The sequence below is a fragment of the Rutilus rutilus genome (assembly GCF_951802725.1).
Source record: "Rutilus rutilus genome assembly, chromosome: 25".
NCBI lineage: Eukaryota > Metazoa > Chordata > Actinopteri > Cypriniformes > Leuciscidae > Rutilus > Rutilus rutilus.
In genome coordinates this window covers 8,704,573-8,721,902 of record NC_140229.1, presented here as the reverse complement: position 1 = coordinate 8,721,902, position 17,330 = coordinate 8,704,573, and the positions used below count along the sequence as shown (strand labels likewise).

Here is a 17,330-nt window from a genome sequence, read left to right as displayed (position 1 = left end):
ACTTTACCTTCCTCTTTTTGAAGGCCTGTCGAGACAGAAAGCCCCTGCAGGCAGCCTGGAACAGCGTGATGTTCTGTCTGGTGTGTTCATCCCTCTGTCCCTCTAGTTTAGCCACTGTTCCAGCCCTGAAGAACACCTAACACACACACCAACATAATTGTGAGAACAGCAAAGGGAGCATGTTAAAAGTGCATATTATGACGCTCCTAAAATTTCATAGTAGTAAAAGAGATGTGAATAAACTCATATGGAGTCATATTTTTAAACAGATGCAGCTTTTATCTGTAATGAAGATTCATAAGCACATTGATGTTTTTTGTAATGAATTATGTCTTCAATCAATTTAATATGAAAAATAATATGGATATATTTCTTTAACAGCAAGAGGCTGTTATATACATTTCAGTATCAGTTCTCTTTTACTTATTCAAATAAAAAATCGAATGCTAATTACACTCATGCAACTCACTTATCTAGTGTCAACAACTGACCACAACAATCTGAACAAACCAAGTAAATCAATGTCCATTTAACGCCTATTTGGTTTATTTTTCATTGCCAGTAATCGTAAGAGCACAAGTCGAGCAGAACTGACAGGAGATGCTGGTAGAGTTGTAAATCAGTTTGTTTTGTTGCTCGAATCCTTCATGAAGGGCCCCTGACATTGTAATCTATTTCGGAGCGCAGTTCAGCCTTCGTAAACCTTTACGCCGATTGCAGCTGCCACAAAATAATGACTAACTATTCCAATTTATAATCCGGTCCAATAAATCTCCATTCTTCTGGGAACGCACCAGGCGGGGCTTGTTTACACGCGCCACCATTTTTTTCAGGGGTCTTTTTGGCTTGCAATGATTTTCCAGCTGATGGGATTAAACTGTTGAGCGCCAGCGTCTGTTCGCATTGATTAGGACGGCATGAAGAACTAGGATAGACACAAACAAACAAAGCAGCTCATGCTGAGAAGAGAGTGTCTTGCGTCCAGCCAACGGACCACGCAGTAGATGATGAAAAATGCACACAGTCGTAATACCACCCGCCGCTTAAGATTCAACATCTGACTCACCTGCGTCCTTTAATGCTTCTAAAGTGATAGATTGAACAGAAATGTGTGTTTCTGTGTACTCACCCTGCTAAGACCCATGTGATAGCTGCTCTTCTCCAATTCCAATGACTCCAAAAGCTCCTCTACTGCCTGCAACGACACACACACACTGTCATGTCTAGTTCACACAGTGTACATTACAAAAAAAAACTGCTGACCCCTGTGTAGGCCTACAGGACACACTCTCACTGGTTATACAGTCCCCAGACTGTCCAGGCGACCATCAGCCCTCACCGTGACACTGACACTGTCTCTCTCATGCGGAAAGGTCTTGAGAACTCGATCTATCTGAAAAGGCTCATCTAGATTACAGCGGTAAAGGGGGCTCTGGCCCCTGACAACTAAAGGGCCATTGTTTGAATTGGTTCACAAAAAACTCTCCTCTGAGACACGGTTCTACCTCCCTCTGTCTTTTTCTTTCTCGTTGTGTCTCTCTAGATCTCCAATTTTGCATCGTTTCTACTTTCTCTGGGACTTGAAACACCACTGACCTTCTCTGTTGTGTTACAAAAAGAGGTTGGGCATCTTTCTGTACCCTTTTTACTCTAAAAGAAGGTGTTAGGTGTCTAAAATGGACTTTTAGCTATACCTGTCAATTTACCAGCAATTAATGTTTTAGACGGGGCATTAACTGTATTTTGCAAAAAAATATATATTTAGTCCCATTGACAATGTGACTGTTTAGCTGTTCATTCTTTACAGCATAGGTTTGTACAAGTCAACTTAAAATCTCACAGTATGACTTTATATTTCACAATATGACTATCTCACAATTGCGTTTATCTTAAAGGGATACTTCACCGATTAGCATTAAGCTTTGTATCAGTAGAAACCCGGTAGTATTTTCGAATGACCGTGCTTCCCTCCCTCATGTCCGCCTGAGATGAGAGATTTCTGTATTGTGTGTCTGGAAAAAAACCTCAGACGACGCAAATATCATAATTTTGCGTAATCGGAGGCTTTTTTGGCCAGAGGCGAGAGACTACAGCCAGTAGGAGGAGCTAGTTCCGCATATTTTCAACCCGCCCATAGGGGGATCTCACGATAAAACGGTGTCTTTTCAGTTTCGAGTCAACTAGTAGCCTAGTTGTATCATTTCTTCCGATACTGCCCTCTGTAACCGGTAGGCGTGGCTTGGGAGTGGTCTTGTAGGGCAGCGAAGCAAGTGCATTCTGGGAGTTGTTGTCTTCATTCACATGAGCCAAAAATACATTTTCTGGCTTTTCTCAGTCTAGAATGCACCAACTTCTAAAATAATTTCACATTTCTACTCCATAAATGACCCAATTTAAATACACATTCATCTTTCCAGCGGTGAAATATCCCTTTAATATACAATGTTATACTGTATCTCACAATTGCAACTTCATTTCTCACAACAGTGCACAATTCTGTCACAACGCTTGCAAAAAGTCTCAGCAGAAGAGAGGAACTTTTTGATGTTATATCCCATTTGATGTATGTATATTTTTTGTCATTTATTGTACGACTTTATTGTAATTGCAACTTTCTATTACAATGTTTCCACTTAGGGAAAGTTGTTAGAATATGTTTCAATAGTTGAATATTCATGTTATTTGTATCAGTGAGATTCACGGTGTCATTTTTAAACTATGCATTATGCTCATGAATTCAACTCATGAATATTTTTTTTACTTTACAAAGCCCATTTGTACTTGCATTTGGCACTTGGCGAATGTTAACTTTGCCATTTACATGCCCAGGACCACAGTGCAAATGTTTTGTATAAAACTCTCCTTTCCACCCGGCTAATCACAGGACCAAAAAGAGATTAGGAGGCCCCTGGATGGAGACATTTTTCTAGCTGATAATTACAGTACATTTGGGCATTAAGTAAGCACTAAAGCCCAGAGCAATTACTACATTTTTCCTGTCTGCTCTGCGTATTGATTCAAGTCAGCGACCCAGCTGGGGTTTCTTGATTAAGCTGTCACAATAACCCTGATTACCCAGAGTTCATTTCTGTCTCGGACTCACGAAACACAAGAGCGAGAGGAGCCCAAAACTTAATTTCAGTCATTTGTAAAGCTTTTGTACTATTATTTCCATGCTCATTATTCTCTTAAATAGCTACTCACTCGTTTCTCATCCTTCACAATATAGTTTCGGCCCAGTTTCTTGGTCAAGTGAGGGGCCAAAATGTCAAAGCGTCTTCTGAACACAGAGAAGACCATGTGGTCAGGGTAACCTGCACAAAGCAAGCGGGTATTCAGCAGGAAATAACAGAGAGTACTTCAATGTATCTGTTTGATTAGATCTTTCAATCTCTTTTCTCACCTTGTCTGTAAATCCTCAAACTGTCCAGCAGTTTGAAGCCACGGATCTGGGCCCTGAGCAAAGCCACATCCATCTGCATGAGTCCAGGGTCGCAACTCTCCTCTGAGGATCCTGCGGCCCTCAGAACTTCTGCTCGGGGTAGCAGACAGTGGACAAAGTGAACCCTGGATCTGCGAACGGTGTCCAACAGTGCATCCTGATCGAAAGAGGTAACATATAATGAGTAGTATTAGCCATTTCTTCGAATTAATGGGGAATTTGAACAATTCCCCAAAGATTTTAGAAGAAACATCCAATCCAACAACTACTATTCAGTGTAGGATCCTCTTGAAAACTCACCACTTGGAGTTTAATCTGAAGGCAGAGAGATTTCTTCTTGACCGCTGCCATGCCTGTGGTGAAGGTCTTCCTCATGCCGGTGGCCCGGCGCAGGGCGAGCTGAGAAACGCCCTCCAGTCCCGCGATTGAGCCGGTCAGAACCGCAGCACTGCTGGAGCGGCCTACAAACATCCCGCTGATGCTCTTTCTGTAGGAAAGACAGTTTGTTCTTGAATGAAAAACGCCCCTTTTATCCGCATTTACAGGTTCATAATTTTGTTTAGGAGGTCTAATAGAACAAGTTTACATGATTACTAAACAGGGCAAGAAAGTTCTGTGCTTGATCTACTTACGCCGCCGCGCAAACACAGCCGGATCATTTCCATAATGACCAACGCAATCTACCAAGAGCAGCGCAAATTAGCGTCTGGTTTAAGACATGCTTTTTTTTGGGTGGTAAATAATGGCACAAATACCAGTAAACTGACAAGAGCAAACCTCAGTAAATCACCTTGCGTGATTCATTTAAACACTCTCCTCCTATAAATTTTGCGTCTGAAAGGGAAACTCCTACAAATGCATATTCAATAAGGTCATCTGCAAAAATAACACCTTTTCAGTGCTAATTTTTCACTGCATGTTTTTAGTAAATCCTGACAGTGTTTTTTTTTAATGCCAAAAGGTACACTACTATACAAAGGTTGTAGTTGTGCTGTTAAAAATCACTGGTTCTTCAGTTCCACTGCCTTTGGAAGTCCATGTAATCATGTTTTTTCTTTCAAATAGAGGAGTGATAACCTCTTCCTAGCCTTATAACTACCATTGTAGAAAATATAAAATAGCCAGCAGGCGGGGATTATGCAAATGTGTTACATGGTGGCATAGGTATGACACGGAAATAATGGCAGGAATACAAACAAGGCCTTTAAGGCAGGTGTTTTCTCTTGGAGTCGTGGAGTGCCTTTTGTCGTGGACTTTGTGCTTTGTAACTTTGTAGACTGTTTACATGCACAAACAACTATATTACACAATAAAGGAAAGGTCAAATGAAAAAAAGCATAATAGGTATAATATGTTTTTTGACTAATTTGCTAAAGTGACAAGTGCAAATGGTTGAAGGCAGGTCTTACTTCTGGGAGTTCTGCAGCAGATTGGCAGCGTTCTGGGGGTTGGGATTTTGCCTGGCTAGGTTCAGCCAACCACGTGTGTCATATTCCACCCAATCTGTCCCATAACTGTGGCCGAGCAGGAAGTGATGTGCATTTTCACTTTTAAGCACCACTGTGCGACCTGCAGAAAAACAAGACATAAATTGGTCCTGGGCAGAATGTAAGTGTGTGAGTTTGTGTTCGTGCATGTTTGTGTGTGTGTGTGTGACCTGTGCTCTCTCCCTCCGCAGGGCCGTAGTAACTGAAGAGTCGTTGCAGGAGTGTTTCCTCGGACCCTCCCGGCTGTAAAACCTCCTCCTCCATCAGCCAAAACAGACCTCTGGCCTCATCTGTACGGGACAGAGTACGTGCCTGAAACATGAATATCCACTGTCAAATAATCACAATCGTAGAAATAATACACACACTTTTCCTTCAGATCTCTCACATTGAGCTCTTCTGTTCTTGACTTGTACTTATAAACACGGTTAAAAAAGTGTATCACAAAGACTGGCCAAACAATGACTTTTAATGTAGGATTAAATTTGCCCTGCATTGACAGTCTGTCATTTCCAGTTTCAATCTTCAACATCTAATTCACGAGTTCACACTTACAAATAAGTCAGATAGAATAAATGCGTATTTGGCGTGCTGTCCGAGGAGAGGGCTCCGGGCTCGGTATTTGGCCCGAACCCAGAGTACTCCCCCCGTATTCCTGGCTGTGAAAGAACAAGCCAAGAGTGAGGAGTCGGGGTGGTGGAGGGATGCTGAAAACTGTCAAGGAAGTTAGGTGAGTTGACAGAGTGAATATATATATGCTTCCTCTCAAGCTGATAGGGTAGACATGGTAATTGTTTGATGAGTTGATTGATTGATTGCTTGATTATTTGAACGTGCTCCTCCCGAACTTTGTTAATAAAACATCATGTGTTTTTGATTAAACACAAATGCAGAGATGGGAATTACATTAAATAATTATTATCCAGAGAGCTCTTTTTGATAGAAATCACACAAACTTTAAACATTAGTTGAATTATTGGCCATAGCAGTTGATTTGTTTTGGAAGTGCGTCTCACCAGGGCTTGACTGGAGGACTGATCAATCACAGCCAATGAGCGAGAAGGGCTGGGCTCCAGGTCATCCAGTGTGATCTCAATGTTTTCCTATGGAAACACAGAGACGGTTCATTTGTTTGGATGAACATTGACTCATAATGCATTGCTTCAATTAGATTGCAAATTAATGAAACTAATTTAACTGCAAATAATTGAATATGCCAATGTTTGTCGTGAAAAATGAAAATAATAAGACATCATATTACTGTGGAAGATGAATAAAACATTGAATAGAAATGGCAAAAAGTGGCCTGAGAAATCAATATACACCACTGTTCAAAAGTTTTGAATCAGTACACATTTTTGTTAAAGAAATTCTTTGCCCATTCTTTGCCCATTTCACATCAAGGATACATTAAATTGATCAAAGGTGACAGTATAGACATTCATAATGTTACAAAAAAAAAATATTTCAAATAAATGCTGTTCTTTTGAACTTTCAATGCATCAAAGAATTCTGAATAAAAATCCTTCAACAAAAATATTACGCAGCACGTATTTAAAAATAAATAATAATAATAATAATTATTGAGCAACAAATCAGCCTATTAGAATTATTCCTGATAGAATGATGCTGAAAATTCAGCTTTGCATCAGAGGAATAAATTACATTTTAAAATACATTCAAATAGAAAACAGTTCTTTTAAATTCTAATAATGTTTCACAATTTTACATTTTTTTCTGTATTTTTGATCAAATAAATGCAGTCCTGGTGTGCATAAAAAACATAAAAATATCTTACTGACCCAAACTTTTGAACATTGTGTATTGTATTGAGATAGACTTGAAGGCCATTCATATAGGATCGTTAATCGATTGTGATTAATTGTTTGTCTGTGTACAAATGCATCAGACATCTTGGTAATCTTGTGTCATGAGCTTTGTTTTTAAGATGCTATGTCAAGTTAATAGTAGTTTAAAGTTTTCAAAAAGGCACTCAATTGGAACCACTCAACATTTTATTGCATTATTTTTTATAATTATTTTATTAACCTGTCAGAGTAGTAGTGCATTTCTCCACTGACCCATCTAATACAGGCAAATGGCAAATAAATAAAAAATGTATTTGTAAATGTACATTTAAGTTGTAGTATATTAACATGTAGAGCTTTTATAAGAAGTCGAGTGTCATGAGATTTTGACTTGTCATTGGCTCAGGATGTGTGTTTTTTCTGCACCTCTTTGTAACGCTCCAGTTCCTTTACGAATGTCCGCTCCTGAAAAAGCAACTGTAGACGTTCCTGAGCGTAATTATGGCAAAGCTCCTCAAACGTGGCACCGCGCTGGTTCTTCACCTGACGAGGGTTCTGGAACCCTGGTGTGTCCACAATCAGCAGAGAACAGAGAGAATGCTGACTGGACTTCAGTGCTCTGAAAGGAGAAAAACACATGTGCTATGAAAGATACATGTGCTGCGTAAATAAGTTCATACTGCACTAGGTAATCACTGATTACCTGTTAATGAGAGAGATGATGAGCGTGAAAAGCTCAGAGTATAAACCAGATGCCATGGACTCCAAACACTCTGCTGCTGTTGCTTTAGACACTGAAACGCACACAAAAACTCTTTTTAACCCTCATCCTTCCCTCGCACTTTGTGACACATCTTTCCCTCGCGGGTCATAATGACCTGAAGCCCTAAAATTATACTTACAAATTATTCTTTTTTTGTCCAGAAAGCTTATTTTATTTCATTTTGATCATATTTTTTCTATTTTTAATGCATTTTTTTGGTGGAGATTTTTTATTTTATTTACCTTTAAATTACTAGATTTGATCAATAAATAATAAATAAATATATTTAAGCACATTCATCACATTCCTTCAACTTAAATAAATAAAAAAACCTCACAATTTCATGCATAACCCTTTTAATTCAGCTCAAAATCTCTTACATTGGGTGTCTTTGCCATCCTCTTGTGGAAAAATAATAATTGAACATGATATTTCATGACTCTTGCCACTAGATGGTCTTATAGCTCTATTTAGAGCAAATGAGCTGTTCCGGTGGGTCCTAAAGTCAGTTTCTCTTCAGTATGCATTCAGATACAAATGTAGACATTATAACTATATTTTTTTTGGTAAAGTTTAGCAATTTTAGTTAGAATTTTGAGCATTTTTAGGTTTTTCTATGCGTACTGAAGCATTCCTCGCATTCCATTCATTCCTAAGGGGTCAAATTGACCCGCGAGGGAAGGATTTCTTCCTTGTTTAAATTTCAACCACAGAATCCATTAAAATTTTTGTGTGTATTCGTGGTTCAAGTGCGACAAAAGTCCCAGGGTCTTGGACCCCTCTGATGAACACTCAATTTTTTTAAAAATTTTTTCTAAATGAGTTTCGGGTCAAAATCACCAAAGGGAAGGATGAGGGTTAAACATAAAATAGGAAAGCATTTATGACATATTTAAGAATATTAACAAACAAAAAAATATACCCGAGCTGTCCGTATCATCCGTACTCTGCCGGACGCTGACTGAGCGGGGCAGGGTGCTCTTTCCCTGCTGTTTAAAGATGGCGGACGACAACTCTTCCAGCGTGCAGCCCAGGAGATACGCTGCTTTTTGTGCCCACTCGTGTCTGGCAAACTGCTTTCGGCCCGCTGAAGCGTCAAAAGCCGCGTTCGCGAAAGAAAAACAGTGTTACCACAAAACATCCGTCACATTATGCTGAACTAGAATAGATTTTCCAGCTACTGTGAAAGCTCTTTGGTCAAATGTCCAAAGAACAAGGAGAAACTTTCATCTCCTGGATTGATGATCAAAGAGAACAAACATTTTCATTCTGGCGTTCGACATCAGAGAGCAGAAACAAGCACACAGGCAGATGAAAGATGGGCACAGTTCTATTAAGAAGCTAAATAAATCAAATAAAAATAATAAAACCACCTGCCTTCAGTCTAAAACAGAAACAGGGAGAGAGAGAGACTTGCATTTACCTGCATCTGTTTCTGTGTTATGATGGGGGCAGCATGCAACATCAATATGCAATAAAAACACATGATTACAACGAATAAAACACAAACACAACAACTGTTGTACAAACAGTATTAAACACTGACAAATGTCTTTTAGACATCAAGCACATACACTTCTCAGTCACATGAGTGAAAAGACTCTACTGACTCTTAGTGGACAGATGTTAAAATACACTCTGTGCAATCAGGCATTCTGTATTCTACAGTGTTCTCATGCATTCAGATATTAGTGTTGGTTTAGGCACTGGAGAAGCTGGTAGCTTCACCTTTGGTGGCCCCAGCGGCACCGAGATGGTATATGGCTCCTAAAATCAGCCACACTGTTTTCTGTTCTTCAGCAGAGATGCCCAGGACTTTCATGGCAGCCTGCAGCTTAGTGAACTGCTGAGTGGCTTTCTGCTTGTCCTCGGGCTACAGAAAAGATGATATGATACAATGTGTACAGATAAAAGAGATAAAATATGTGTCTAGCTCTGCCTTATGATTGCATGTGTGGCATTTCTTACCTTCGAGTGAGGGAGGAGCCCAAACGTGTTGTTCTCAGCAAAGTGATTGAAATGAAGTTCAGTCCTGAAAGGAATGACGATCAACTTTAATCTACATATGTTCCTGCTATGGATGAATCTCAGTTTGCACACTATTCTTACTATTTATTGTGACAAAAGATGGCTGGATTGATTTATGCCACAAGTATGCACTTAGTATGCACGCTTTTTGTTTTTTAATAACAGTCTCTCACTCACTTTAGAGATGCATCTGCTCCGGCCATCAGATAGTAAAACACATTGAAGCTGGATTCCGCTTCTGGTCGCCTGGTCACTCTGAACCTTTCCAGCAACATGGTCTGTATGGGAGACATACAGTAAAGCAAATCAAAGATAAATCCCCCAGTGAAATGATGAATAATCGCCCTCGCTGTACACTACCTGGACGGATGCAGAGGCCACCTGTCCTGCCTGGTCGAAGTCAAGAGAGACTATGTGTGAGAAGCGACTGGCGTTCCCATTCATTGCTGTACTGCAGTTTCCAAACGCCTCTAGAACCGAATAGACCGCCTGCCATTTCTCAGCTGTGGGGAGGGAATAGTTCATGATGCTCGGTAAAAATCATAGAATTTACAGTATCTTGATCAATTTCAAGGCAAGACAAGGCAATTTCATACACAATGGTAATTCAAAGTGCTTTACATAGAAGTAATTAAAATAATCAAAAGAAATAAGAACAGTTTAGAATAAAAAGGAAGTAAACTACAGTGCAAACAGTCGGATGAACAGTGGCACAGTGCTCATTCAGTAAATGCACACCTAAACAGATGTGTTTTGAGTCTGGATTTGAATGTGACTACTGTAGGAGCACGTCTGATCTCTTCTGGAAGCTGGTTCCATTAAAAGCCGACTCGCCATGCTTAGAGTGAACCCTTGGTATTTCTAGCTGATGTGATCCTAATGATCTGAGTGATCTGTTGGGTTTATATTCAGTGAGCATATCTGCAATGTATTGAGGTCCTAGGCCATTGAATGATTTATATACCAGTAATAATACTTTAAAATCAATCCTAAACCTAACTGGTAGCCAGTGTAAAGACCTGAGGACTGGTGTGATATGTTCATATTTTCTGGTTCTGCTCAGAATCCTGGCGGCAGCGTTCTGTATGAGCTGCAACTGTCTTATGGTCTTTTTGGGAAGGCTAGTGAGGAGTCCATTACAATAATCCAACTCTTGACTGGAAACAAAGCATTTAAATCTTGCAATATTTTTCAGATGATAGTATGCTGATTTAGTTATTGCTTTGACATGACTAATGAAACTAAGGTCTGACTCCAGAATCACACAGAGATTCCTGACTTGATTTTTAGTTGTTTGACCCCTAGCGTCAAGGTATGCGTTCACCTTGAGAACATCTTTGTTTCCAAACGCAAAGACAGTTTTGTCTTTGTTTAACTGAAGAAAGTTTTGACACATCCAACTGTTGATTTCATCAATGCATTGGCACAGGGAGTCAATGGGGCTGTAGTCGTTAGGCGATAGGGCTAAGTAGATCTGTGTGTCGTCTGCATAGCTGTGGTAAGCAATTTTGTTCTCTCATTATTTGGCTCAGTGGGAGCATGTACAGGTTGAACAGGAGTGGCGCAAGAATTGAGCCTTGAGGAACTCATAATATGGACGATAATATTACAAGAATAACTTACATTTAAAAAAGAAAATTAGAAAATTAGAAATGTTGGTCACTAACTGAAATAAATGTTTAATTGAAGTACAAAAATTACTAAAACTAACCAATTTTTTTTTATTACAAATATTTTTATTCTGTGGCGGAAACAAGCTTCCAAAGTTTAAGGCTTTAAAGTACAAGAAGCACAAACAGAAAAAAGCAGGCCATGCTGCTTCATATTCACAGAAGCAGTGTACAACAAGGCAACAATGTTTTTTGAGGTCCTCATTTTGTTCCTCACCCGAGTACACCTTTCCACTGCCGGCTGCGATGGTAACCAGGTACTGCAGCACATGCTGGCAGCTGGTGGTCTTTCCGCTGCCGCTCCTGCCCAGTAGCGCGATGGTTTGGTCCTGACGCGTTGTCAGCAGCTGATGATATGCCGACTGAGCAACAGCGAAGATGTGAGGGGCTGTTTCCTCCCTCCGGCAGCCCTTAAACATCTGCATCACCTGATATAAAGAGACCATGTCACTCCATCTCTTTTGAACATAACTCTGAGGTGACCATAACTTTTTGTGAAGTTCGTACCTTCTCTGAGTACATGGCAGGGGTGCTGAGAGGATTGATCACCAGCAGATTTGACCCAGCATAGCTGTGAATGAGGTTTCCACCATAGCGCTGACGCAATGTGTGAAGGATGCTGGACTCATTGAGGTACAGAAGAGACGAGAGATCCTCCACTCGATCATATGATAGAGGATTCGCCTGATGAGAGACAGATAAAACGATAGATGACAGTATTTAAACAGGTTGCTTGGGTTTTGCATGGGTCACCATCATCCATGTGATTAGTGACTTCACCCACCTTCTCCACATCATCCTCGTCCACTTCCAGTAAAGTCCCATCATGCTCCAGTCTGACCTTCACTTTCCCCTCTGGGAGAGAGCCCATCTCTGTCTTGAGCTGTGTAGCTATATAGACAAAATGAACATTTGTTACTGGGCATTTGAGGATCTAGATCATAATAGGAGTGTTTAATGAACACTATGACTTCACTAACCCAAAGAAAAGCCATCTTTATGGACAAGCCAGACTTTCTCAGTGTTGTACCAGGCCTTCTCTGCAGCAAGCTGCTCCTCCGTCTTCACCTGCAGTAGAGAGCGAGAGAGATAGTCAGAACACACACAAACTGCGAGTAATGTAGATGTCCCGTAACTCTGTGTTGGATTGATTGTGATTCAGTTCAGCTTTTCAGTCTGTTATGTTTGTGATATTATAAAGTGAACACTGCTAGCACAATTCTGAGATGAATATATTGGTAATAAAGCATCTGAATATAATTATAGTGAAGCATCTGCACACAACAAAACTGCTGGAGATGTGCATAATAGAGGGAGACAAACACATCTAACCTAAAAAAAGAATACAGCAGAGCAATGCACATCATTAGGTTGAAGTCTATAGAGAGGCTGCTCACTGCAGAGCCAATGGGTGGAGCTTGACATCCAGCACCCAATCGCTGGACGTAATGGGTGGAGCTAGATGGTTCAACCACACCCAACCCATAACCCTATCACTAAACAAAAACTCCACCCATTTGGTCCACAGAGGTGGCGCTGGACTAAGTCAAACTCCACCCATTACGTCAAGAGAGAAAAATTATAAAAAGTTCTCTTCACACACCACAAATAAAATCTATAACACACAGAAACGGCAAAATTAACCGAATTATCAAATGTGCACACATAGATCAAATTAAAATTTGAATGGGAAACATGCTTCGGTTCAACCAGGAGCTCTGAGGTGATCTGACTCCTCTAATGGCACTATGGGACTCTACCAAGCTGTACACATAAGCAGAATTTCACACAGGCAATGCAGTGGCCAGACCTTAGACAGACAGGCAGCTTCATGTGCAGCCTGCAGGATTGCCACAGGGTCCTCGGCTGCCTTGGCCTGCAAAGGGCCGGGAAAACCAAGAGATCAAATGTCGTAAATACAAATCCTCAAAAGATAAATAAACAAGAGGGAAAGAGGCAGGTAATAATGCACCTTATATGATTTATATTTTACATGAACATTAGTCAAACCCCCAAATTATTGTGAACTGAAGAGAAATCAACAGGTCTTAAAGGGGTCCCTAGTGAAAAATATACTAAAATGTATTTGAAATACATTTATTTTATGCCAAGTATACTACAAATACATTTACATATTTATGTACTTAATATAGGGTTAGTTCACTAGGGTTAGTTCACCCAAAATGAAAAATAGCCCATGATTTACTCCTTTTTAATCCTAGGTGTATATGACTTTCTTCTTTCAGTTATATAAAAAAAATATCCTTGCTCTTCTAAGCTTTATAATGGGTGTGAATGGTAACTTGGATTTTGAAGCCCAATAAAAGCGCATCCACCCATCATAAAAGTAATCAATACGACTCCAGGGGGTTAATAAAGGGGTGAAGCGATGCGTTTTTGTAAGAAAAATATCCATATTTATAGCTTTATAAACTATAATCCCTGCCGTCCGGTAACGTCCATACGCGAGTCTAGTTCCAGCTGAAGATAGACCTCTGACCCGACGCATGACGTATTGACGACGGCAGAATTGCAGAGTATAGAGCAAACCAAAACTCTAGTCACAAATTAGAAGTCTAAAATGAGAATGTTTAAAGAAAAATTATAGAGGAGCTTGAGTTTGATGCCCAGCACTATTTGTTTGAACCGCAAGATGCATCTACTCTCACCTAAGCTTACGCTACTCCTACATCCTACATCCTACATCCTACATCATACGTCAGGTCAGAGGTCACTCTTGTGCCGGAACTCGACTTGCGAATGGTCATTACCAGAAGCTAGAGATGATAGTTTATACAGTTATATAAGGCTCTGAAGCCGTATGGATTACTTTCATGATGGATGGATGCGTTTTTTGGGGGCTTCAAAATTCAAGTTACCATTCACTCCCATTATAAACCTTGGAAGAGCCAGGATTTTTTTTATATAACTCAGATTGTGTTTGGCTGAAAGAAGAAACTCATATACACCTAGGATGGCTTGAGGGTAGGTAAATTATGGGATAATTTTCATTTTTTGGGTGAACTAACCCTTTAATTACACTTCATGAAAGAAAGAAAGAAAGAAAGAAAGAAAGAAAGAAAGAAAGAAAGAAAGAAAGAAAGAAAGAAAGAAAGAAAGAAAGAAAGAAAGAAAGAAAGAAAGAAAGAAAGAATCTCTGGGGTTGGCATCACTGGAGACCCCTACAGATGAAATCATATAGGATCAGTGAAGAGTCCAAGTGGCCCTGAGCAAGGTGATTATTATCAAACCACCTGCTTCAGATTAAATAAAATTATACTAACATTGAAACCTACAGGCCTGCTCATACTAAGTTCACTGCAAGACCAAGTCTGACACAATAGTGTAACAGCAAACAACTGTTAACAGCGGTCAAATCTGAATATCAGCAGTGAGACATAAGCAACAATGACATATCCACTTTCAACACCCAACTCTCACTGTTGGACACCTTTGTATTACACAAACATCTTGGCAGTTGCGGGACACACACACACACCTGTTGGTTGGCGACGGTAGAAATCTGAGATGGAAGGTTTTCAGCAGGAGCCGTAGAAGTTTTTGACACTCCCTTCACCTTCACAGACACAGCACTAATCAGTGTCCTTGTATGCAAGCAGACGGTCTACAATCATGCCAAAAAATGAGCAAGATGGGAACCACCACAGTCAGGAATTACAACTCTGCGACTGACATGATCCGCACCAATGCAATGTTAGTCTGATTATACAGCCAGCAAAGTTTCTAATATTTCCATAGGATTTCTACTTGTTTTAAAGCCAATGGGGAGTTTAAAGAGATGGTGTGCTTTAGGAAAAGCTTTGACACAAAAAGTTGCTTCCAGCAATCATCATTTGCCATGCTGAATTCTTGTAGGCGACAGCTGATTTCAGAGTTATAGCTGCAATCCACTTCAGAGAGTTAAAGTGAGACAGCAGTCAAAGTCTTAACACAAGGGTGAGAAAAAGCATTTGACATTAGATATGGCGAGATATTAGTTCTGCCGTGAGCCTCGAGGAGTTTCACACCATTGGCTTGCTGAGCAATTACATGCATTGCAAATCATTCAGAAACACATGCAATCTGTACCTCTGGCTTTCGCACAGCAGCAGTCCGTGGCACAGGAATAAAGCCTGCGGGGGGTGCTAATGGGTCAACTTTGGGCTTGGGGATAAATCCTGCCACCGGGGCAAACGGGTCTCGCTTTGGGATAGGAACAAATCCCACTGGAGGTGCCAGGGGATCAGGTTTGGGCATAGTTTGAGTGGAAGGGTTTGATTTAGGAGCCGGAATGAATCCCGTCGGTGGTGCCAGAGGATCAGGTTTGGGTGTATGTTGAGTGGAAGGATTTGGTTTAGGAGCTGGAATGAATCCCGTCGGTGGTGCCAGAGGATCGGGTTTAGGTGTATGTTGAGTGGAGGGATTTGGTTTAGGAGCCGGAATGAATCCCGTCGGTGGTGCCAGAGGATCGGGTTTGGGTGTATGTTGAGTGGAAGGATTTGGTTTAGGAGCTGGGACGAAACCAGCAGGTGGAGCCAATGGGTTGGGTTTGGCAGCTGGCATAAATCCAGCAAGAAGGGTAAGAGGATTCGGCTTAGAAGGTAAAAAGCCAACAGGAGGGGCAAGAGGGTCAGCTTTAGGAGATGGACTGGTTGCAGGGGCGGATGGTTGGGGTTCCTCTGAGGGCGTCTCACTTTCCCCAATCCTTTCTTTGCTTTCCTCCTGGTTTTCTTTCCGTTCGGCAGGTCTCGAGCGGGAGCGATGCTCTTTAGTCCTTGCACGGCCCATTAGGCTGGTCAACCCAAAGGAGAGGGCATCTCCATCCACTGAGCTGCCGGCTTGCTGGGGACGGCTTGTTTTGGGAACAGAAGTGGCTGTCGATGGCTTTTCCTCTGATCTACCTTTGTGCGCCAGGTTCACTCCTCTCCTTGCCGACGTGTCCGACTCCACGCAGCCATGACGTCCATTTATGGAGCCACTGCTTCTCTGGTCTACAATCAGTGGCCGCTCTGGATTCACCGCTGTTGACGGTTCACCTCCGTGTCTCTCAGCTGGGCCACTTACCGCCGTCTGAGACTGACTCATGCTGTCCTCACTGTCCGACTGTTCACACAACCCAAAACACACATGTACAGGTCACCACAAAGTAAACACCAGTGAAATAACCCCACTAGCAGCAAGGTTCACATCCCTTGTAACCTACAACAGTACTATTTCGAAGTTCAACAAGCAACAATCTTTTGGAGTTTCCTGAATTTGCCAACAAATGGGTGCCGTTCTGAATATCAGAGGGTCATTACGCTCTCCAGCCCAGAAGCAAGAAGTACTGAAAGTTAATCTGAAACACACTTTGATTTGCTCTCTTCCACATGGTCAGGCACGTTGCAGTTGTTTTCTCAGCACAGTGAGGCAGGTTAACAGACAAACCCTGTAATTAAGCTCACTGCAGTGTAACGCTGGCTTACATCCCTAAAACACAACTCTACAGGATCAACCGCACAGCCTTTTTGTAGTCTCTTCTGCACACTATGCACAATTCAGAACCGGTGTATTGCGAAGACCTCACAATCACCTCACACTATAAAATGACAGTTTAAAGTGCACATTTAGTTATAAGATACTAGTAATGAGCTCTTATGTGGAGACAGACCTTCATGTCTATCCTGAAGGTGATGATACTGGTGCTCTTCCAGCTGTGCACCTCCATGATGACTTGCAAACCTCGCACACATTTGCTTCAGACACACACACATCCTCAGCTCAGCATCCTTCTCATGCTCCTTCCCTCTCTTTCTCCCTCCAGCTGCCCCTCCCACTACAACAGTGATTGGAGGACAAAAAGGGCAAGGTGTGATGTCAGCAAACTCTGCCCACTCGAGCACAGCAGCAGTACAGTTCCAAACAAACATCCACATACAATCACTCTCACCTCCAACTGCAATGATTATCTTAACTCCTGCTTCTTTTCACTTTTGAGCATCAGAAACAGTTGAATTCCTTTCATACGGTAATTATAGACAAAGTGTAAGGCTGGAAGCCAACAGCTGTCCTAAAGGAAAAAGTCCAACATTTTCCAAACAAACCCCATCTTTAGCACCTCCTGATGATATATGTGAAGTAAACACACAGAAT

At 41.2% G+C, this 17,330-nt stretch overlaps 1 protein-coding gene across 2 annotated transcripts in view; it reads right to left on the bottom strand.

Moving 5' to 3' along the window:
* The window catches only part of myo18aa (myosin XVIIIAa), a 52,420-nt gene that overhangs the window by 21,672 nt on the left and 13,418 nt on the right, over positions 1–17,330 (bottom strand). Inside the window, exons 2-23 of one of the 2 annotated variants that reach the window (XM_084400261.1) lie at positions 15,288–16,301; positions 14,698–14,775; positions 13,009–13,074; positions 12,179–12,266; positions 11,983–12,089; positions 11,706–11,882; positions 11,416–11,626; positions 9,889–10,031; positions 9,706–9,806; positions 9,469–9,532; positions 9,229–9,373; positions 8,423–8,587; positions 7,441–7,531; positions 7,164–7,356; positions 5,946–6,032; positions 5,100–5,241; positions 4,852–5,011; positions 3,743–3,929; positions 3,404–3,599; positions 3,205–3,314; positions 1,130–1,195; positions 8–136 (exon numbers count right to left, since the gene is read on the bottom strand). In XM_084400261.1, coding sequence (XP_084256387.1) covers positions 8–136; positions 1,130–1,195; positions 3,205–3,314; positions 3,404–3,599; positions 3,743–3,929; positions 4,852–5,011; positions 5,100–5,241; positions 5,946–6,032; positions 7,164–7,356; positions 7,441–7,531; positions 8,423–8,587; positions 9,229–9,373; positions 9,469–9,532; positions 9,706–9,806; positions 9,889–10,031; positions 11,416–11,626; positions 11,706–11,882; positions 11,983–12,089; positions 12,179–12,266; positions 13,009–13,074; positions 14,698–14,775; positions 15,288–16,283 — 3,702 coding nt within the window. In that variant the 5' untranslated portion in view covers positions 16,284–16,301. The remainder of the gene's footprint in view (positions 1–7; positions 137–1,129; positions 1,196–3,204; positions 3,315–3,403; positions 3,600–3,742; positions 3,930–4,851; positions 5,012–5,099; positions 5,242–5,945; positions 6,033–7,163; positions 7,357–7,440; positions 7,532–8,422; positions 8,588–9,228; positions 9,374–9,468; positions 9,533–9,705; positions 9,807–9,888; positions 10,032–11,415; positions 11,627–11,705; positions 11,883–11,982; positions 12,090–12,178; positions 12,267–13,008; positions 13,075–14,697; positions 14,776–15,287; positions 16,302–17,330) is intronic. The other variant, XM_084400262.1, reaches the window with a different exon arrangement.